This window comes from Cololabis saira, chromosome 14 (assembly GCF_033807715.1).
Source record: "Cololabis saira isolate AMF1-May2022 chromosome 14, fColSai1.1, whole genome shotgun sequence".
In the NCBI taxonomy this organism is placed as follows: Eukaryota; Metazoa; Chordata; class Actinopteri; order Beloniformes; family Belonidae; genus Cololabis; species Cololabis saira.
The window spans coordinates 12698869-12722421 of record NC_084600.1 but is presented as its reverse complement, the minus strand read 5'-3'; the positions used below and the strand labels follow the sequence as shown (position 1 = coordinate 12722421).

The 23553-nt window shown below is 41.5% G+C and overlaps 1 protein-coding gene across 1 annotated transcript in view; it reads right to left on the bottom strand.

The window, feature by feature from the left end:
* Nucleotides 1-21986, bottom strand: part of caln2 (calneuron 2) — a 43435-nt gene extending 21449 nt beyond the window's left edge. Inside the window, exons 1-4 of the mRNA XM_061739751.1 lie at nucleotides 21123-21986; nucleotides 14723-14847; nucleotides 7093-7236; nucleotides 2893-3005 (exon numbers count right to left, since the gene is read on the bottom strand). Coding sequence (XP_061595735.1) covers nucleotides 2893-3005; nucleotides 7093-7236; nucleotides 14723-14840 — 375 coding nt within the window. The 5' untranslated portion in view covers nucleotides 14841-14847; nucleotides 21123-21986. The remainder of the gene's footprint in view (nucleotides 1-2892; nucleotides 3006-7092; nucleotides 7237-14722; nucleotides 14848-21122) is intronic.
* Between the last annotated feature and the right edge of the window lie 1567 nt (nucleotides 21987-23553).

Here is a 23553-nt window from a genome sequence, read left to right as displayed (position 1 = left end):
AAACTGCAAACACGAGCAGCAGCCGGGTGCGAGAAGCATTTGAAGTGCTACAAAATACTTGAAGAGGCCGTTGATAGCATTCAATGTTCTGCAACATTTGAAAGTGCGCATTATTTTTTCTCACCATAAGAGGCTTTTTGTTGTCATTTTTTTTTTTACCTTGTCTGCAGACATATTAATGATTGATACCATGACTGTAGAAACCAAAGACATATATATGTGCATTATTACTATATTTAATATATATACATATATACGCATACATATGCATACACATACATAAATATACACATACAGTGATTTTTTTTTTTTTTTGGGGGGGGGGTGGGGGGGGGGGGGGGGTGGGGTGAGGACATCCACTGCCTATCCAGGAAGCAGGAACACACGGAAACACACGTCAAGCACTGGAAATCTGCAACAAAAAAAAAACACAAACAAAACACGAAACCGGCACGGAACCGACCAAAACACGAACAGCAATCGACGCAAATCTTGAGATCTGATCGCAGTCTGAGCTAGGCTACCGCTACCTAACCCCAAAAACTACAGAGCAAGCATGCAGATGAACGTGTGTGTGTGTGTGTGTGTGTGTGTGTGTGTGTGTGTGTGCATGTGTACCGTGCGTGCGTGTGTGTGTACGTGCGTGCGTGTGTGTGTGTGTGTACTGCGTGCGTGTGTGTGTACCGTGCATGCGTGTGTGTGTACTGTTGTTGTCATTTTTTAATAGAAATCTTGTTAAAATTATCAAAAACAATCAAAAATGTACGAAGCCTGTGAAGGATCATGCACAATTTTCCAAACTGTGCGCACGCTTTGTTAATCGTACCCACGCTTTAATAAATTGTGCTCACGATGACACGTAACGTGCTCTCGATTAACTTTAACGTGGCCACGAAGTTCCTTTTTTTTCTTCCCTTGAGCTCTTACAGGCTCCGTAAAAATGTGATCTTGCGATCCAAAAGAAAAGAAAAAGGAAGTTCAGATGCCTTATTCAAGCCTTTGAGGAATACCAAGACCTGGATGTGTGGGAGTCCACATACAGGACTGTTCCAAAAATAATATTTATAACATTAAAAATGATGCTTGTAAATCTGATAACTCCAGTTATTCTGGCCGGTACAGATACAAACGAACGGCGCTGACTCCCCAGCGTATGAGTATATCTCTGTAGATGGATGGTATCCGAGCACGCTGAACTGAGTCATTATGGCTCACTATGACATATCCATCACGGTGAGCCTCTTCCATCCTTCCTTTAATACAATGACTCCTGGCTCTCTCTGAGGTCTGGGAAGTCTAAACAAAATGCTGCTCTCACAATCCTCAGACACCTTCCTCCTACCGTCTCATCCCCCTCCTCTTCCTCGTCCTCTCCCCTCTCGTATTCCTTTGCTCTACAGTCTCAGTTCTGGCTCCTTCCATCCTTTTCTGCGTCTCTACTTTTCTACCCCTCACTCTTCCATCCCTTCTACCATTTTATTTTCTTTTGCTTCCTCTTTGTGGGAGGTGAACGCTTTAAATCACCCCACAGATGCACGTTGTCTGTGACCTTAATGAATCACAGCCTCTCGCGCTTCTTCTTTCATTTTCCTCTTTTTTTGTCCTTTTGTGGTGTTCTTTTATATTCCTGCATCTCTATGTGGGGCGCCCTCCTCCTCCTCCCCCCCCCCACATCCAAACATCCAACTCCCTCTCGCATTTCCACATTTTGTCCCGCTTACCCCTCTGTGTCATCTTCCTCAGGCTCCCTGACAGACGCAGCGCAGTCCATCTTCTCCATCAATCCATGACAGAGGTTGTGTCTAATGTATAAAAGGTGTTCTGTTTCACAGCTTTTTTTAATCGTATATGTTTGTTTTCTGATTTGTGAATAGGATAAATCAATATTTTACAACAATGATCATTTCTTAAGAGTCTGTGCAACAACACTTGGATTGAAGACTGTTTACATACAGTATATTTGGTCCGCTGTGTGTTTGTAACCTGAGCACACACACGCCCCCACATTTCAGTGAGTCATCCTCGAAAAACGTTTCTCCTCTCATTGGACTCAAGAAAAGTAGAGAAGAGCTTCCTGAATGGACATCGCCTCGCTCAAGCTGCTGTCCACACATCCAGCCCCCTCCAACACAAGCTACTTTGCGCTGTTTCATTAATGCCGGATGATGTCTTAGGAGGCTCAAACCTCCTCTGAGAGCAGCATGTTTTCTGTCTCAAAACAAAAATTCAACAGGCACACCGACAAGCTCGTAGATGAGCAGCAACCGTGATGACCTTTGTTCCCAGTCTGAGACCTTGGAAACGCTCAGACATCCCTGAGACGATGGAGCGTCCCTTGGATCTTCATTACGGTGATGCCTCTTACAACTCTCTGAATGATTAACACGCACGCACGCACGCACGCACGCACGCACGCACGCACGCACGCACGCACGCACGCACGCACGCACGCACGCACGCACGCACGCACGCACGCACGCACGCACGCACGCACGCACGCACGCACGCACGCACGCACACACACACACACACACACACACACACACAAACCCCAAAGCATTCCTACAAAAAGAAACACATCATTCTCAGCAGGCCTATTTTTCTTCAAGTCCCTATGTCAAAGAGAAGAAGAAAAAAAACCCACAAAGAGAAGAAAAATACCTGACAGGAATTGGAAAAGCAAGTAGGGGGCTGGGAGTGTGTTTGTGTATTTATTTTTATTCCTGCCTGTGCTGGAGTCCTTGTGCTTAAGGATGTAAGACTTGTTCTGAATGCGGAAATACACAGCCAGAGGTGAGCGAGATGAAGCGAAAAAGATGAGAGCTGATAACTAACAGGGTTAGCTGAGTGATCAGCAGCAGATATCCGGGAGGAACACGTTTTGTCTCTCACCTGCCAGAAGATGTTGTCAATGGTGTTGCCCAGGAATCCTTCTCTGTTGTCAGATGACAGCAGCTTAGGCCCCAGTATCGTCATGAACTCCTCAAAGTCCACCTGGCCGTCCCCTGCAGGTACACGGTCAGAAAGACGCCATCATGATCAAAGGAAACAGAACAGAACAGTTCAGAACAGAACTCACTTATTTCCTGAAACACTGAAGACAGATCAACAGATGGAAGAAGACTCATGACATACAGTCGGATAAAAAAGTATTTAGTCAGACACCAATTGTGCAAGTTCTCCCACTTAAAAAGGTGAGAGAGGCCTGTAATTTTCATCATAGGTAACTTCAACTATGAGAGACAGAATGGGGGGAAAGAATCAAGGAAATCACATTATAGGATTTTTACTGAATTAATCGGTCAATTCCTCGGTAAAATAAGTATTTGGTCACCTACAAACAAAGATTTCTGGCTTTCACAGACCTGTAACTTCTTCTTTAAGGGGCTCCTCTGTCCTCCACTCGTTACCTGTATTAATGGCACCTGTTTTAACTGGTTATCAGTATAAAAGACACCTGCCCACAACCTCAAACACTCACACTTCAAACTCTGCTAAGGCCAAGACCAAAGAGCTATCAAAGGACGTGAGAAACACATTGTACCCCTGCACCAGGCTGGGAAGACTGAATCTGCAATAGGTAAGCAGCTTGGTGTGAAGAAATCAAATGTGGGAGCAATTATTAGGAAATGGAAGACGTACAAGACACTGATAATCTCCCTCCATCTGGGGCTCCAAGATCTCACCCTGGGGGGTAAAAATGATCACCAGAACGGTGAGTAAAGATCCCAGAACCACACGGGGACCTAATGAATGACCTGCAGAGAGCTGGGACCAAAGTAACAAAGGAACCATCAGTAACACACTACGATCAGGGACTCAGATCCTGCAGGGCCAGGCGTTCCCCCTGCTGAAGCCAGGACATGTCCAGGTCTGAAGTTTGCTAGAGAGCATTTGGATGATGCAGAAGAGGATTGGGAGAATGTTATATGTTCAGATGAACCAAAATACAACTTTTTGGTGCAAACACAACTTGTCGTGTTTGGAGGAGAAAAAAAGCTGAGTTGCATCCAAAGAACACCAAACCTACTGTGAAGCACGGAGGTGGAAACATCATGCTTTGGGGATGTTTTTCTGCAAAGGGACCAGGATGACTGATCCGTGTAAGAGAAAGAATGAATGGGGCCATGTATGGTGAGATTTAGAGTGAAAACCTCCTTCCATCAGCAGGGCATTGGAGATGAAATGTGGCTGGGTCTTTTATCATGACAATGATCCAAACACATCGCCCAGGCAACGAAGGAGTGGCTTCATAAGAAACATTTCAAGGTCCTGGAGTGGCCTAGCCAGTCTCCAGATCTCAACCCCATAGGAAATCTTTGGAGGGAGTTGAAAGTCTGTGTTGCCCAGCGACAGCCCCAAAACATCACTGCATCTCTGCACGGAGGAATGGACCAAAATACCAGGAACAGTGTGGAAAACCTTGGGAAGACTTACTGTACAGAAAACGTTTGACCTCTGTCATTGCCAACAAAGGGTATATAACAAAGTATTGAGATTAACTTTTGTTATTGACCAAATACTTATTTTCCACTATAATTTGCAAATACATTCTTTAAAAATCTCTGGATTTTTTTTTTTCATTTTGTCTCTCATAGTTTAGATATACCTGTGATGAAAATTACAGGTATATCTCATCTTTTTAAGTGGGAGAACTTGCACAACTGGTGTCTGACTAAATACGTTTTTGCCACACTGTACATGAATTCACCTGATTAAATCAAAACAGTTTTTGTTTGTCTGCATGAGAGCCAGTGGTGCGTTAGATCAGAAGGCGTTTGAGCAAAGGACACATCTTGGAAGTGTTGGCGTTATGCATCCTGCAGCTGCGTGTAGTTACTGATACACATCATCAGCCAGAACATCTCCATGACGGCAGCTTGCAAACAGCACAAACTGCAGGCTGATTGAATGCATGGACTCATTACACCAAGTACAACAATCATTGATTCCACATCATTATTTAATGTTCACTTGATTATGTGACATAATAAAGGGTATGTTAGAAGCTTTTGTATTCGCCTGCAAGAGATGGAGCGCCGTTGTCTAAGCAATGTTATTCCCTTCATTTTTTCATTTGCCTCCCATTTCTGTTTCGTTCTGGAAGAAACTTGTAATTTGGTACCAATTATATAGAGTACTCAGAAAGCACTCTACCAGTGACGCAAGTCTAAATAACGTCCTATTGAGGTATTCTTTAAAGGGGATCTATTATGGCATTTCATGTCTATTTTAAGCAGGCCTTGAATGTCTTAAAAACAAGCTTTTGATAGTTTTTTCTATATAAATTAGAAATTCAGCCTCTGGGCCATGTCTTAATCTTTACCGTTTCTAAACTCCTCCTCTATGAGGGATTCTGAGTGGGCGGGGCTATGATAATGAGGCTCTGTGCTGATTGGCTGCCTGAATGACGCGATACACGCTATGAAAAAATGGCGGAAGCTCCGGCCGGCGGAGTTAAGCCTGAATTATAGTTCTGCGTTAAATGGACGCAGCCCCTACGCCGTAGGCTCTGCGCTGGTGTAACGCGGAACCATAAACCAGCCTTTACACCGTGTCATGCATGCGATGCGAGCGAGCGTGAGCAACAAAATCAATTCCATTGCTTTATTTTCTATTGGACTGTCCTAACTGGCCGCAGCGACGCGGCGCAGTGTTTTGAGCTGAACATTTGTCGGATGCTCTGCTTCTATTTTCTTCCTGTCGCTCGCGTTGAAAGCCGGTGTAGGAAATGGTCACGGATGAGGAACGACTGATCCAGTTAGTTGAAATGAGAAGTTATCTCTATGATTCCTCCTCATTTCACTACAAAAACCTCAATAAAGTGGCAGCTGCTGGAGGGAGATGGACAGAGACCGTCCGATGTCACGCAGTGTGATGCGATAGTCGGACGCTCGCATGCAGTTACACGGTTTTATAGTTGTGGCCGTGGTTTCACGCATCGGAGGCCAAACCTCTGCTCCTGTCGTGACGTTAGACTGGACGGCTCATCCGGGCGGCTGTACAGACACTGCAGAATTTGGTTGCTTTCCTCCTTCTCTGAGTTGGCAGGCTGAGGGGAGACCACTTTATATATGTTAAAGCAAGAGAAAACCTGTTTTTCATAATAGATCCCCTTTAAGTAGCTTGGAGCTAGAGTTGATGTCATGTGGTTATACGGTAAAAAGGAAATAGTCCTCCAATAGCGATTAAGTTTTCTCTGAAAATGTCAAAAATAACCCTGATATAGCCGAAGATTTTAAAGCTTTCTGTGAGTTTCATTTAGACCAACATAAATGCATCAAAGAACATCAGATCTTGCAAACCCTTTTTTTTGTCCAGTGTATTTCTCACATCACTTTATTTAATGCTACAGTATTTAAGTTTTAAAACCCTAAAGTATCCTACCAACATCCAACAGATCATGCATTTGTTAGGACAAACTTAATAGCATTAAAAAAGAAAGAAAAAAAAGAAAAAGCAATGCTGCTGTCATCTCGTCAGTTACTTATGGAAGCAAACGCACAAAGCTTTTATCTCTGACCTTTGATATTTGCATCAAGCTGTGGAGTCAAGAGCAGGGCCGATAAGAACCAGCTGAAACACCAATCTGATTGTTTCTGTTACAGGGACTACCCGGGACTAATTGCAATCTGCTGAAAATTTACAAGCAGAGGTAGAGTTTAAGTAGAAGGAGCAGATAGGCTCGCTCTTTATTGTCTCTGGGGAAATTTGTATTTGACAGCTGAGCACCTGCTGCTATTTAAGGCTGCTTAGAAACTGTTCCGAGGAAATGTTTCTGAAGGATAGCATAACTGAAAATCATATTTCCTTTTTGCTCGAGACAAGCAAAGGAAACATTCTTTTTTTATGTGCAAGTTATTTCATCTTCATCATTTAAAAATGCAATACTCTGAAGCATTCGTAGGATCAGCTTTATTAGAAATAGAAATATTTCTCCTCAAGGCTGAAGAAGATAACGGCGATACAACAACAGTCAACAATCATTATATAGATGTTACAACGTTAAGCGTTTGCACATTTGTGTGTTTTGAGTATGGCTTGTATGCTCGGTGCATGCACCCAAGTGTGTGTCCTTATGTAGTGTCTCACCATCCATGTCCAGTCTCTGCATGATGATGGCCAGCTCCACTTCACTGGGCATGTAACCCAGAGAGCGCATGGCCATGCCCAGCTCCTGTTTGGAGATGAAACCGTTCCCATCGCGATCCAGGACACGAAATGCCTCGCGTATCTCTGCGCAACAGACACACAACATATCACTGTGCCATGCTGTCTGCCCCTGCACTTCTTCTTATTGCTTCACTGAGAGAAAAAAGATACTTATTGGAAAAGGAAATGAACAAATAGTGCACAAACGTCAGAATCCAGATAACTTCAAAGATAAACAGTATACATCAGAACTGTTATTGTTCCATTTATTGTCTTGTTGGTGTTCCTGTGAAGGCGTCTGGGGGACATGGCTGTACGGAGCAGCGGAGGCCGGGAGTCCGTCTTTTAGTGCTCCTTTATCTCTTACTCACATCTCATTTTTTTAAGTTTCTCTTTTGTACAAGTTTTCTCATTCAGTCATTCACGCATCCACAGAATTGATAACATCCTATCGGTATAACTGACTGATATTTCCTTTCTGTGTGTATCTGTGTTGTGTCTAATGAGGTCATTTTTTCCCTTCTTTATAAATGTCCTTTAATCCATTTGAATTTGAGACTCTGTGACTAATGCTGCACAGCATTTCTCTTGTCTTTGTGTGAAAAAGGCTCTCCATGAATAATACTCTGTGTGTGTGTATATATATATATATATATATATATATATATATATGTATATGTATATATATATATATATATATATATATGTATATATATATATATATATATATATATATATATATATATATATGTATATATATATATATATATATATATATATATATATATGTATATATATATATATATATATATATATATATATATATATACAGTACTCGAGTTGTAAAAAAAAATCAGGGGGGATGGTGGATTTTATCATATGGGGACAGATAATTTGTGCTGATTACAAATAATATAATATATTACAAATAATAGCAGTGACCAAAACACCTGCAGAAATACTGCAGGAATGACATAGCAGCAGTTAAATGCAGCCTTCTGTAAGCTTTAAATATCCACTGGGCTTACATCAAATACATCAAAACACAACAATAAAAAACAGTTTTCTAAACTTCAATATGACTCTGTCCTTCACAGGATAAGTAAAATGGATCACTGCAAAAACTCACAATCTTAACAAGAATATTTGTCTTATTTCTAGTTAAAATGTCTCATTTTAGTAAAAAAAAATCTCATTACACTTAAGACTCATCATTGGAAAAAACAACAATTTTCACCTGTTTCAAGTAGATTTTTACTTGAAATAAGTAGAAAAATCTGCCAGTGGGACAAGATTTATTTGCTTGTAATAAGAAGATAAATCTTGTCCCATTGGCAGATTTTCCTACTTATTTCAAGTGAAAGTTTACTTGAAACAGGTGAAAATGGTCAAATAAGTTATTTTTCTGGTGATGACTCTAAATGTTGAAATAGCAGTAAAACCACATTCATTGATGAAATGACATAAGGGATGGAAAGGGGGGATGGCAGTTTTACAGGGGGGATGATTTTGACCATTTTTATTTCAGGGGGGGATGCCATCCCCCCTCATCCCCTCTCAACTCCAGTACTGTGTATGCATATATATATATATATATATATATATATATATATATATATATATATATATATATATATATATATATATATATATATATATATATATATATATATATATATTAAACAAGGTTAGAGGATCCTTTTTCCTCACTGACAGAGATATCACCAGTGAGATTGGAGCGATATCCCCTGAACAGAAGTTGCGCTGCTCACACAGTTGCCTGAGAAATGCAACATGTTTCAGTGATACAGCTCCAACAACCACATCCTCCTCAGGAACCAGACAGGATAAATTAGCTTTGCTAGTAAACACTGGAGTGAGACATATTCCCTCGGGACTGGAGGAGGCACAAAATATGAAACTATAATACAATGTCTACGAGCCATAAGAGGGGTCAAAGTGCACTGCAGGCTTTTGGTGACCTCAGTGAGCAGATACCACTGCTGGCAGGAGGGAATAGACCACCAGGAGGGCTGAACGTTGGATCTCTGTGTCCCAAGATGAGATGACATACCGACCGTAACAAAAGATGTAGTGCAGCATGCGTGTCCTCACATGCTGAGGTACTGATGTGACTTTATATGCAAAAACCAGAGTGTGTTTGTCAGTTTAAACTTAAAGGAGCATGAGGCAGGATTTATGAAAAAAATTTGTATACTGTAAGTTTTAAGTTTTCTAGTAATAATGTCAGATGAAGCGTTCCAAACCAAAAAGAATGAGCCCTCTAGTGTATCTCTCCGTTGCCTTGAACAGGCTGTGTGCTGCAAAATGTGCTGCAATTCCCGCTCCGGAATTTCCCGCGCTGTCCTGCAGATGTGACGTCACATGACGCTGCATGCGCGTTCTCGGTGGCGCACGAGTAAACATTGGATACGCGTTTGAGACATGGAGGCAGCTTCAACTTGAATTGGGACTGAAAACAGATGCTGACATGGCTCATTTCCTACTGACCAGGTAAGATAACATTGTAAGTCATATTTAAAGTTTCATTTGAAAATCACATGAGGTTACACACGCGCTCCTGTGCCGGCTTCGCTGTTGGCTGCAGGAACCCCGACGGTCGTCGTGGCGCTAATGAGTCTCATTTCTTATTCTTGCCTCATGCTCCTTTAAATAATTTAGAACTTATGAACGACATCACATCTTTCTACTAGTTTTGAATCTATTGTGAAACATTTTGTTGAGGCTTGATCAGACATTTACCTTAACAGACAATGTTCTGCGTGAAATAGCTGACAAATGACGTGTTACTGTGGACTCGCTGCCCGACTGACCTTTCACAACACTTTCCAAATGATCCTAAAGACATGTGAGTGACTTACATAGATGAAAACTGATGTTAAATGTTTGAGAAGAAAGCCTGACGGACTGACTCCACGTTGCAGCGCAGTGAACATTTGCAGCAATTAATGCATCAGCTCTTATAATAAAATAAAATAAAAAACATGTTGGACATCTTGGTGACACATTTTTTATTTTATTTTTGAGCTAAGGAGATGAGACATTTTCAAATTTAGATAGATTTTAATAAGCCACACCCACGTTGTGTTTTAGAGGATAAAATAAATGAGACGAATGCTCAGACCCCTAAACCTTGCCAATTGGCTATGGCAAGGTACGGCAGCCGCCACACCTTGGCTTCAAGGGTTAAATGTAAATGTTTTTTAAATACATTTATGGAATTACTCTGTGTCTCTTTGTATTGATTATTCTATTACTTACATGTAATACATATAGAATAACTACAAATGCAAATCAGAACAACATGATCGATTTCACTAGTTATTATACACTGCAAAAAGTCAAAATCTTAACAAGAATATTTGTCTTATTTCTAGTTAAAATGTCTAATTTTTAGTTAAAAAAAAATCTCATTACATTTAAGACAAGACTCAAAAACAACCATTTTTACCTGTTTCAAGTAGATTTTCACTTAGAATAAGTAGAAAAATCTGCCAATGGAACAAGATTGTTTTGCTTGTAATGAGAAGATAAATCTTGTCCCACTGGCAGATTTTTCTACTTATCTCAAGCAAAAATTTACTTGAAACAGGTGAAAATGGTCAAATAACAAGTTATTTTTCTGGACTCTTGTTTTAAGTGTAATGAGAATTTTTGACTAAAAATGAGACATTTTAACTAGAAATAAGACAAATATTCCACTGCCCTAAAGAGTCTCAAACGTCTAAAAATATATAAATAAATGAGCAGTTTTAAGGCACAGTAAATCATCAAATACTCAGTGAAGTTTAAGTACAATTCACTGTAGCTAAGTTTCCATGAAAACAAAAGACGGTAATTACGTAGTTGTTTCGTTTTAGAGGGCAGTCACAAACTACTGTCTGCTTTTTGGCTCGTAAAGCAAATTACAGCAGTTCACATTTCTAAGCAGCACAGCTCTTCCTAGTCTCATTGCAGCTTTACATAACTTGAGCAGCTTACATATATAACAGTGATTCATCTGCTGGTGTCAGTGAACCAGACTAATCCAAGAGGCACAATTAATCATTAACCGTTTGAATGTGTCTTTATGGTGCTAAAAGGTGGTTTCCTGGTGTTGATAAGGAGCTTTCTCATTCGCTGGGAGAGCCTCGTCTTTTTTCTCCGAAAAGTCAATGTGAGGGAGATCCCCTCCCACCACCACCACCACTCCACAGGTCTCTTTTCTTGAGGCCTTCATCCCTCCATACATCATCATCACTGCTGTGGCTGTCAAGGGCGCTTCCGTCTCTTTCCTACGTGAAAAAAGTCCTCCCTCTAACTTGAAGACGTAATTAGACACACAACTCTGGAGAGAGTATCACTCAAGGATGGAAATAACCTTTTTGAAAAAATGCCCTTTTGTCAATTGCCTGCAAATTAGCTGTCCATCATTTAGGAGTACTGTTGAAGAGAGGAAACAGTGAGGGGGGGACCGTTCACTGATTGATGAAGACGTTAGAGGCAGGACGGATATAACATCTTTCATAAACCAGTAGACTCCAATTTTTTTTTCTTTTTTACTTTGTGGATCTTTGCAAGTAATAGTTAGGAAATGGGATGATTTCAACTGGCACTTAGCAACTGTGTGAATCTCAAGGGGAGAAACACAATTGAAAACACAGTTTCCCCAAGAATAATCCTTTTCCTGACATAATCAATACATTTTGCATGAGGTTCTTCTCTCTGTGTCTCCCTCCGTATCATTAATATTCCAGTCCAGTCTAGCTGCCCCTTCCTTCCTCTAACGTCTGATCGGCCTGCCGTCTTTTCCCTGGACATTGCACAGAATCTGAAGTTTTGTCACAGCCCCCATGTGAGCGTGTAAACATCCCCTAAGGCTCACAAGCCGAATCGGGTTCCCCGCCGCTGCTGCATCCCTTTCTCTCCCACTCAGTAAAGTGAGAGGAGGAGGTGAACGTCGGGAGTGTGCGGTCCCCCAAATAAAAGTGGGATGCATTTGTATGCAGCTCAACAGTAAAGAGTACATTCTCAACAGGGTAGGAAATGAGCTGGTTCCTGATGTATTGCTGTGAGATGTCTGTGAGTATAAGCCTGCAGCCCCGCCTCTCCCTGGATGTGCATTATGAAGTCAAGCCTTCAGGACCATACATGTCCTTCCTGTGATCAATGAAACGCCTCAAAACTAGAGAAAAGAGCTGAGGCGATTCAGCTCAGTGGTGATTAACTGGCCTTCTATCTGTGCTAACAGATGATCCAAGAAGAACCTTCAGCATCTCTCTGAAGTGGGATTAGAAATCTTTTCCTTTTTTTTCCCCTGCTTCCAGCAGCAAGTACCAGCATGGATATTTGGTCCACATCAAACAGTCTTGTCCTTTCTATTGGATCTATGGCTGACAGCGACCAGAAAATGCTTCGTCATATGTCAGGAGTGTATCAGGCCAAATTCAATTTTTATAAGAGCTCCATGTAGGCGCAGAGTAGTTGTCCCTTCTCACTGCCCTTGACAAACAAGACCCAGAAAGAGGCCAACCATACTAATGACGATGGGACAGTTCAGTCCATGCAGCAGCTCTGTTTTCAGTCTAGAAAGAAACTGTTTCATTGAACTGGATTGAGTTGAGTTGCGCACGAGGGACATTGGATTAAAAGATTTATGCAACAAAGTACTTTACGCCAAAGAATATTCAAACCAACTACAATGGGCCAAATATATAAGCACAGAGAACAAACAGCCTGAGTCACAGACACACTCTCAAGATCGTCCTCGCTCTGTGACAGGATTAGCTGTTTCTTTCCCACCAAAGCGAACCCTTTCATGATCATATATAGTACATACCCCTCGTGGAGGCTTTATTTTGAGCAGTTGATCGAGAAGCACATCAGCACATGTGCCGTATGTGAAATTAAGTATCTTCTCCATCGAATAAACCCAGTTTAATGACCAGTGGCGTCAATTCAGTTGAAGCTAAGGTATGGCAAGGTTACGAGTCACAGAACTTAACTAGAGTATCAATCAACATGTCCAGCAAATACTCATCACACAAGTCTATGTAGTTTATCTGTGTGGTTAAGAAAATTGGAACTTTTTCAAATGCAGTCTCGCTCACTGCAAAAACTCAAAATCTTACCAGGAATATTTGTCTTAATTCTAGTTAAAATGTCTCAGTTTTTAGTCAAAACATCTCATTACACTTAAAACAAGAGTCATCACCAGAAAAATAACTTGTTATTTGACCATTTTCAAGTACATTTTCACTTGAAATAAGTAGAAAAATCTGCCACCAGTGGGACAAGATTTATCTTCTTATTACAAGCAAAAAAATCTTGTTCCACTGGCAGATTTTTCCACTTATTTTAAGTGAAAATCTACTTGAAACAGGTGAAAATTGTTGTTTTTGAGTCTTGTCTTAAATGTAATGAGATTTTTTTTGACTAAAAATTAGACATTTTAACTAGAAATAAGACAAATATTCTTGTTAAGATTTTGACTTTTTGCAGTGTATAATAACTAGTGAAATCAATCATGTTCTTATTTGCATTTGTAGTTATTCTATATGTATAAAGTAATAGAATAATCAATACAAATAGACAGATTAATTCCCTAAATGTATTTAAAAAACAAACATTTACATTTTCCCTTGAAGCCAAGGTGTAGCGGGTGCCATACCTTGCCATACCCAATTGACGCCCCTGTTAATGACCATTGATTAAAGTAAACTCCTTCCCACCAATGTAATTCCAAAGCTTCCTGGTAAATGGTTTTAACAAGTAAGATGTCCAAGGCAGTCCCATTAGCTGCAACTTTTTGTGGAGGTAATCCTGACGGTGTGCCTCTCTAATGATGTAATCTTGCCTAATGGTTCGGCAGAAGCAAACGCCGAGTGTTATCAACTACTGCAGGTGAGAAAGAAAGAAAGTGTCCATTGATGCCGTGGTGGACGTGCCAAGCAGGACTGGGGTGTGATTTCATTCGTTTTTAACTCTGGCTTCTGTTCCTAGTGACTCTGACTAGCCTAAAGATTTGCTGACGACATGCACATGAAGCAGTTTGTGCTCGTTGCACCATTTGACCCACTTTCAGAGCTGTCGCCACACTCCCCAGTAATGATACACTTGCTTTGCGCTGTATAATGTTTGTTTGATTGGTAAAATAAAAAGGGACTTAAAAAAAAAAGTCATGCTTACCAAAGCCTCCTCTTTACTTCAGATTAATGATTTGCAGTTTTCCTCTCCCAGAGTATTTGTTGTTCTGACTGCTAACTCTCATTTTCATGCAAAACAAAGTTTAAATGGGAAACTCCAATTAAGATACCAATGTAAATACAATTCTGTCAGAGCCCACATTCTGATTCCTTTCACTGATTTTATTTGCTGCTTGCTTTATAATTGGAGACAAAGAAATCCAGTCAAGCTCTGACAAAATGGCTAAATGGAAAAACTTCACCCCTGGAGGATTGGAGCATTTGTAACTGCTGCATTGTTCGACCGGTGGACAATTAATTGTCTGTACATCACACTTTGTTCTGCACACAGCCCTTCCTCCGCCCCTCGCAGGCTGCACACTCACCTCCGAGCTCCTCCGTGGAGAGGCTGGTGAGCTGGAAGGCTTCGCTGCCCTCTGTCAAGGAGCTGCTCAGGTAGTTGTCTGGATACAGCAGGCCCGCCCGCACATGGTGGAATGGCATCTTTTCCCTGTTGAGCAAACACACAGTCTATAAACGTTGAATGTGTATGAGAGCACGCTTGAATGGGGGATATAAAACTAAGATCCCAATAGGGCTGGGCGATATGGACCAAAAGTCATATCTCGATATTTTCTAACTGAATGGCGATACTCGATATATATCGATATTTTTTCTGTGCCATAATTGGGGTTTCCCCCAAAGCATTATAGCATAGCATCTCTGTTAGCTTCATTTTTTTCTGAGGCAAACCCTTAAAAAACAGTCAGTTTTAATACAAAGCCTCGTGCCAAATGTCACACAGGTACATTTATTAACAGAGGTCTGCACAATATCAAAATGTATAAAACAAATGAAATAAAAATAAACTGCCTGCATATATAGAATAAAAATGCTTCTTGAATAAAATAAAACAAATATCCCTTTCCTGCATAACAATTAAATTAAAATACCCTGTGCAATTAATACAATGTAGACAGTAACAGGCAGACTTTTCCACTGAGGTTGACAGTTGTGCAAATAACAAAACATTTGTGCAAATCTCAAATAAAACATTCAAGTCAATTTGTCACAAAATAAGCTATATCAAAATCATAAAAAAAATAAAAAATTAATCAATATAAACGATATTGTCTCGTACCATATCGCGTTTGAAAATATATCGATATATATATTAAAATCTCGATATATCGCCCAGCCCTAGATCCCAATGATGATTTTTAAAAGAAATAGCTACCAGTGTTGCCATGAGGCTTTTTTAGAAACGCAAGCTCCTGCAGAGGGAACATTGTTCCTTCTATGCTGCCTCTGTTCACTGCTGTCGCCGCTTCTCAGAGTCCCAGTGACAAATGATGTAATCACATTATGAATCAAGGAAAAAAATATTGTTGTGAATGATACAAGCACAACTCATTATCCTCAATTATTCTCATTCTTGCACTTGCTCCTCTGTCAGTCTCCTCGGTCCACAGAGGCAAAAGTTCACTCACCTGCTGTTGCTTCTAACCTTCCCTGTCAGATCTTGTGACTTCCTGTCCCAATAGTAATCCCAGCTGTCACTAAACACCTCATCAAGAGACCCTTCACCTTGACAAGTGTCAGTCAGCCACGGCTCCTGCTGTTGCAAGATCACAGTCATTCCCTGGCTTAATTCATGAGAGTTGTCTCAATAAAGGCTCTTCCATAGAAAAATGCTAACATTTAGGTGACGCTGTATGCTCAGTGTTATGTTACCGCCAGTAGTACACGCTGAACTGAGGTGAAGGGTAGAGAGGAAGATAGGGAGCGTGGGAGGGATAGATATCCCAAGAGTATTGTGTGAGCAGGCAGCTACCAGACAGGAGAGATGGGGATGGTTGTGGGGAGGTCTCTGCGACAGGAAACATGCTTGAGATGTAAACAGTCGCTCTCCTCTCCTGCCCTTGCTGTTATTTGAAACCTGAATCCTCAATTTCGCTCGGAATCAGAGCGGAGCAGAAAAAAAAGATGCAGAGACCGTGAAAAAAGAAAGTAGTATAGTCCAGTTTGATGATCTGGAGCAGACAGCAGGCGTGGAAATTGAGTGCGTGATTGAGGCGGGGATGGAGAGCAATGTGTGTAGGAGTGTAAATACACACATATGTAGTTTGTAAGCTCTGAGGAAATTTGCTGTTCGGTCCATCTCTTCCAGGGCCTGCTCAAGCCTTTCCTCTCCTCCTCTACATCGATGCTGCTCTGGTCACCAGCATGTATCTGCTCTGCAGACAGGAATCTCGGGCAGTGAGATGAAAACACATAGACCCATTCTGGCCCGCACTTATGTTCTCATTCTGGCTTCTATCACATCCATCAGTGCGCCATGAAGCATCAATTTTCAAAGTTGGGGGTCTGGCTCCTCTGGAGGGCATGAAAGGGTGTGAATAATGGCAGGTTGAATTACTATGTGTCCTCGAAGGACAAGCAAACAACAGCTGATGTTACTGTGCTGGGCAATATTTCACTAAAGCTTTATCACAAACCCAAGCTGGAAAGTTTACAAAAAAGGGAGGAAAAAAAGTAATTAAATTCATTTGAATCTTTAATTAAGAAGTACAAAATAAGTAATTTTCTATGTGTTCACTTACCAAATTAAAACTGGGTTTAAATTAGATTAAAAAAAAGGATGGCTCATCCCTTTGTGCCTAACTCATACATCCATTAAAAACAAAATATAAATTATGATTCATTGTGGAAGGAGTCGTAGACTGCGAGTAAAACCCACATCTGAAAAACCACTGCTAGATTTCCCTGACCTTTGAGCCTTCAGACAGCATGGCATGAGAACTGTTATGCATCTGTGATCAATACATCCTCCTGGGCTCCGAGGTACCTTGGAAAACATGCATTCATTCAACACAATGCGGTATCCAGAAATGTAACCTGACAATGTATGACAGAAAAGGGAAGCTAAAAAAACAACTGTCCGCTGAAACTGCCAAATTCCTAGACAGAAGACAGAAGATGCATTTTCTGGTCTGATGTTTCCGTATCTCAGCTTCCTTTAGGGAAAACACGACTTCAGGTTCTACGTGCCGAAGATGAGAATGACCTTTCAAACTTGTAAAGTAAAGGGTGCAGAATCTAGCAGGTTTGGGGTTGCATCAGTCCTTATGTTAGGAGGAGCTTGCATGTGTGTGTGGGGATTTAGCTGAATCTTTCTCTCACGCTGCCAATGTCAGACACAATGGACAAAAACAAGGGTTCACAGGGTCATTTGAACCGCCTGCAGTCCAGAGGGTAAATGTAACACAAAGAAAAGAATAATGTGACAAACACAAACTGTTGAACCGCTTAAATCTTCTATTCATCATAACTGTAACAATTCAAGTCCTTGGATCCCAAATAATGAAGGTGATGTAGCACAATGGCTACAACATCTCTCATCCAGCTTTGCTTTAGTCTGTTGCTATCATCAATTTCCCTTTGTGTTTATATTTTGTAAATAAGCTGCAAAAACTGCAGAGCTGCAAACGCACACGTATCTCAATGTGAAGAAGTCTTTTTTGAAAAAGGTAACAATTCATGATTAGATTACACATTTTATCTGTATTTTTATTATGTTACAAAGAAACCACACTCATGTGAGCGATTACTCTCAGCACCAGTCTCTGGGGAGTTGTAACTTAACACAAAAATTCAAAAGCAGTGCTTTAAAAAGATGTGACAGTAGCTGGAAGGGGTTTCTGCTAGATAAATATGGGCAAACCCATTCCAATGTTTTCCAGACAAACCATTTGGGACTATGAAAGTAAAAAAAAACGCTTGTAATTTTTTAATATTTGAATATTCTTGAAAACATTTCCTTTAGTGTTAATGAGTCATTCAAATGTTGATAACCAAATGTTCAGAGAAATGCCCTTTTAGAAGTTACCTGCCATCTCCAAGATGTATTAAAGTAAATCCGACTTGAGACCTTGCACAGCGAGAAATTACTTCCTATTTGGTTTTTGTTTGAGCTGTGAATAAGTAAACAATTTAAGTGAAAAGCCTCTTTTTGTTCAATTAACTTTCCCTTTTGTACATTTACTGTTAGCTGGCAAAGCCACACTCTCTCAATAGTCACCAATGCTGCTCAGCAAGTATGCCAATCTTACAATCCACATATTAAATGTTTATATTTATGGTCAAAGAGAGCTTTTCACACCACCTTCCAGTGTGATGTTTTAGAATAATAACTGCTAACTATAATAGTAACTAGGAAGTTTTCACAGTGTTGGATAGTCTAGACTCCACAATTATATGCATGTGTTTTATTTATATATTATATTTCTTCTGTTTTGAATATATAGTACTTTATTCATTCAGAAAAATATGAAGAAGAAAAAATATAGTGGAACAATAATTTATTTTATAGCTAATTATTTTTGCTATAACGTTGGAAAATGCTCAAATTGTTCAACTATTCAAATAGAACAGCTTTCTGAAATGATCTAACCAGAAGAAAAATTGATCATACACATAGTATAAAATTAAGATGAGAATCTGTTTCATCATTTCAACTCTTACAATTGTAAACCCTCACAGGGACAAAAAAGATTCAACAGAAAATCCAACAGGCACACATACAAAAGAAAATATGTCACACTGATTCATTCTTTCTGTCACTATCTATTATTCTCCCATATATTTTTGAATTGTGTTTCCCCCCTCAACTTGTGAAATCCCTGATTCATCACAGCGATGGACATGAGAGCTGACAGGGACAGGCTTCGGCAGCAAACTTCCATCTGATAAGCTCCATTGTCCCCGTTGCCTGAGTGCAAGAAGAGTGGTGGCATAAAGACGGGCAGGTATGTGTGTGTGTGGGTGGTGATGGGGTGGGGGATGAAAGGAGGAAATGAAAGTAGGCTGACTGACAGTGTTTGAACTTTGGGTTCACCTACACGCCAGGGAGCCCAGTTTCAAGTCTGCACAGAGGTGATCAGAGCGTATTTAAACCCCAAAAGGACCGACAGAGATGAAGGGAGAGGAACAACCCGAGATTCAGCCAAAAATCTGGGAATGAAGAAAAGAGAATGATGTGCTCACTTGTCCCCATGGAGGAAAATGCATTAACAGACTGCAGGAAAGGGGTCGCAACCGTGTTTTTTTTCCTAGCAGCGCATGCACAGTGTGACTATGACAAGCAGAATCAAACCTTCAGATCAAGGGAAACATGCTCTTTCCCTTCAGCTACTAATTAACCATCAAAACAACCAAGACTATGTGATTTAACTTCATCCAGTGCTTCTTTGATGTGTATGAGATCTGTAGAGGGTCTAAGATAACAGATAAATCAACAAATAATTCTCTTTTGACTTCAAGCAGCGGAAGCATTAGTATGCGCCTCGTGTCTTCAGTTTTCGAATCAAGGCCTCTGCCACCTGCCAAAAACATTGAGGGACCGCAGTTGATCAGCTGAAGCACCAACGCTGGATAAAAGTAATCAACCGCTCTGTAATCTGTCACGTTGCTATAAACCACAGAGTCCCACAAAACAAAGAAAGGAATAAATTTATGGATCAAAGGAGGACAAGAACTACATCAACAAGCAACGGACAATAAAAGTGCTCCTTAATAGAGTTATAGACTCTAAACCAATAGTGTAATTGAATAATACACGGGGATTGAATTATTTGTTCTGCCCTTGCTTTCCTGCTCCTCCTCAATGCCATGTTGTCATCATCTTAAGTCACCTTGGGCAGATAGGGAGCCACAGCAGAGCTGTGATTTCAGCTGTCTGTCAAGACGGCAGTCTAAAACCATCCAGCACAGAGAGAGGCCCTTCATGGCCCGCCTGTCCCGTCCCCTAAAGCTCTCCTGAACTTCACCCTGGGGTCACCCTGCTCTCTTCATTTGACACATCAGCTGCTGCACCAGTTTGGGCTGTGCTTCTCCAGCAGATCAGCCGAGAGACACGTGGACGTGTCCTTCTGTCAGGTGGCCTGAAAGACACAACAAGGATGTTGTATTGGACCCCCGCGATGGTCTGACGGTCTGCCACATCTGCAGTGGAGGGAGCACAGCTGGAGTCTCCCTACCACTCCAGAAACACACACACACACACACACACACACACACACACACACACACACACACACACACACACACACACACACACACACACACACACACACACACACACACACACACACACACACACTAGAGCCTGAACAACTCCAGTGCTGATGAAGGATAAGCACCAACTGTTACCACTCAGGGGGGTCACCTCCAGAGATGGGATGATGAGTTTTTGATGAGAATTTGGTCAACAAGCGGTTTGATGGGGAGTTTCAGATCATTTTGGGGGGTTTTGGGGTCTTGGACTGCAGCCATCCAGTTGATCAGAACCGGTGTAGAACTGCCACCGGCTCGGCTGAAGTCACAACAAGGCAGGACATATATATTGCTTGATGGATTGGCATCCTGAGAAATGTCCTCTGTAATCACACTTATGGCATTGATGGACCTATAATCACCACATCACGCAGCCCCAACCCCCGCAGCGCAGCGCGCACTGACGCTCAACTCACCACCGCGATCAGGGGCAAACATCCTCGGAATAAGTTCAAATAGTCAAATAATTAACAGCACACATCATGATATGCACGGAAATCTATATATACACACGGACACTCTCACGCAGGAGCATGCACGCCCCTCGGTTTACAACAGGTGCCGCCGCCCGCGCGGCTCTGCGGCCGTCGGGAGGAGCGGCGCACTGGGACTCGATCTTCACCTTTATCACCTCCATCACCTCCATCACCTCCATCACCCACACCCACGTACCTGCCTGTGGAGTCACTGGTCCCCCGCTGTCCGAATCCACTCTCCGTGCGGGTGGGATGCCGGCGGCAGAGAGGCTGAGGGGAAGGGGGGGTTGATTTGCAGAAATGTCCAGCGCTTTTGGGGAGTCTGTCCAACAGCCAGAGATGGACTCATTCAGTCTGAGTGCTGGACCTAACCCGGGGGGCTCACCGGTGCACGCACCCCGCACTTTTACCACACTTTCTTCCCACCCAAACAAAAATATCAACTGGTTATTATAGGTGAAGCAGGAGACGAATGGCGGTGAGAAAAATCCCTCGGTTTTTCCCTGAAATCAGGAGCCACATGAATTTTTTTTCTACACCTCAGTCTTCATCTCCACATCTTGGGGGATTCGGTTTGTTTTTGGGGATGAAGCAGTTGGTGCCAAATCCTGTACGAGCTCGCGCAGACGGGTGCACCCGCAGCCACCCACGGGTCTGGCTCTGAGACGGTCGCCTCTCAGCATATACAAGGGGAAATAAATATATAAATAAATAAAAGAAAGAAATCGCGATTCAAAGTCAGGCTGCAGCTGATAACAGAAGGTGGTGCCCAGCTCAGGTCGGTCACGCGTTAAATGATGGGAAGAAGGGATCTCCCGGTGCGGCTCCCGCTGCATTTATCTCCGCTGCTCGGAGATAACCCATCTAATCTGATGATTCTCCCCGGGAAGGGAGGGGCCACGCGGGGCAGGGGCCACAGCAGCACACGGTGGATATAGGTGAGCGTAGAATTTGGATACGCTGGCTCTCAGTTGGGAAATCCTCTCAGGTGTATATGTGTCCGCGTGTGAGTGAACGAGAGAGAGAAGTGTGAGCAATTAAAGTTTCAATGGATCAATGAAGCAGCAACCTCTCCCCTGGGGGCGTCACCGTGTGTGTGAATGTGTGTCTCCATTTGGCTATTTCTTCACAGCTGTAAGAGTCACTGATGTCCAATTATGGTGCTTAGGAAATGACATCAGCCGCAGTACTTAAATGATGCAGTGTGCCTTTCCCCCTCCTCTTCTTTCCTCCCACCACCCATCTTAATCTTCATTTTTTTTCTTCTTTTTCTTGAAGGTTTCACAATCTAGGTAGCTTCCTCCACACAGTCTTCATTTACCCAGTGTTAAGAGTCTCCCGTCCTGTTCCATTTATTAGGATACACCACTATTATCCCATTTACACTCGCATAGTAATTACATAAGTCCCCAGCAGCAGGACCGCAGCGGCTGGAGTGCAGTCTTTGCCTTCAGGTTGAAGTGTCTCCAGCACTGCTGCACTGTCTTAGTTAAAGTGGTGCAACTTATGCAACTATACCAAGTCTACACCCCTCTGGCTGATTGCGCAGGATAAATACATTGTATTGGCGCTTTGGGGCTGTAACTCTGCCATGATCCATCACACTGCCGCTTTTTAGATGAGGCTCCATTGAAAAGTAAAGATAGCACATTTGGGTCATGAATGTTTCAGTGTGGTGATCTCATACCACTCTGGGCATGTCTAACAAGTTCCACAAAGAGTTTGGACACACTTTCTAGAGATAGAAACTTAGACAAATTAAGGCTTCCTTCTGATTCAGGCAGAAATGGTGCTGAAGAACCAGAAGTTTTCTGGAAACGTGTCGGGCTGTGGTTCCGCTGTCCATGGTGCTGAAAGCCGCTCATAAAGGGATCTCCCGCTGCAAAGGCCTGGCAAATACAGGTGAGGCAAAATGCCTCATCCCTGCATTTACAAATAACCTGATTGCGGAGGATGGTTGTTCAAATTCAAAAACCTAATTTTTACATTTCTGTCTATAATTTTATCTGTCCTAAGTCATCCTAAGTCACTTTTTGTACAGACTCATCCGGCACTTTAAAACATCATATTGTACATTTCTGTTTATACATTTTATTTTATTGTTTATACAGCTTATTTTATCTCTTATATATTTGTTTTTATATTTGTATTGCGTTGCACCAATCACCGCAACAAATTCCTTGTGTGTGTTAACAAACTTGGCAATAAACCCATTTCTGATTCTGATTCTGATTCTGAAATCAGATATAAACTTTTTCAAAGGCAGAAAGATTGTAGAAAGAAGGAGAAGCTAATTTTTTTTCTTGCTTAACCTAACTGTAATAAATCCATAACTATGGATTGATAAGGACTAATCGTCATTGTTTTTTTTACTCCTACTCCAAAATATCAATATAACCTGTTTCTGATCTTTTTAATTATTAAAATCACATGTTTATTCGAACCTGAACAAATACAAAAATATAAATAATTCAATAAAACCATTCTAATAATGGTTTTATCACTATCTGTAATGGTGATTCCTGGGTGGTTTTGTTTATTGAAAGACTATCTTTAAACCACACAAAACTACAACAATGTCACAGTAGCTTGAGACTGGTTTATGTTGTGACCTTGAATATACTGGA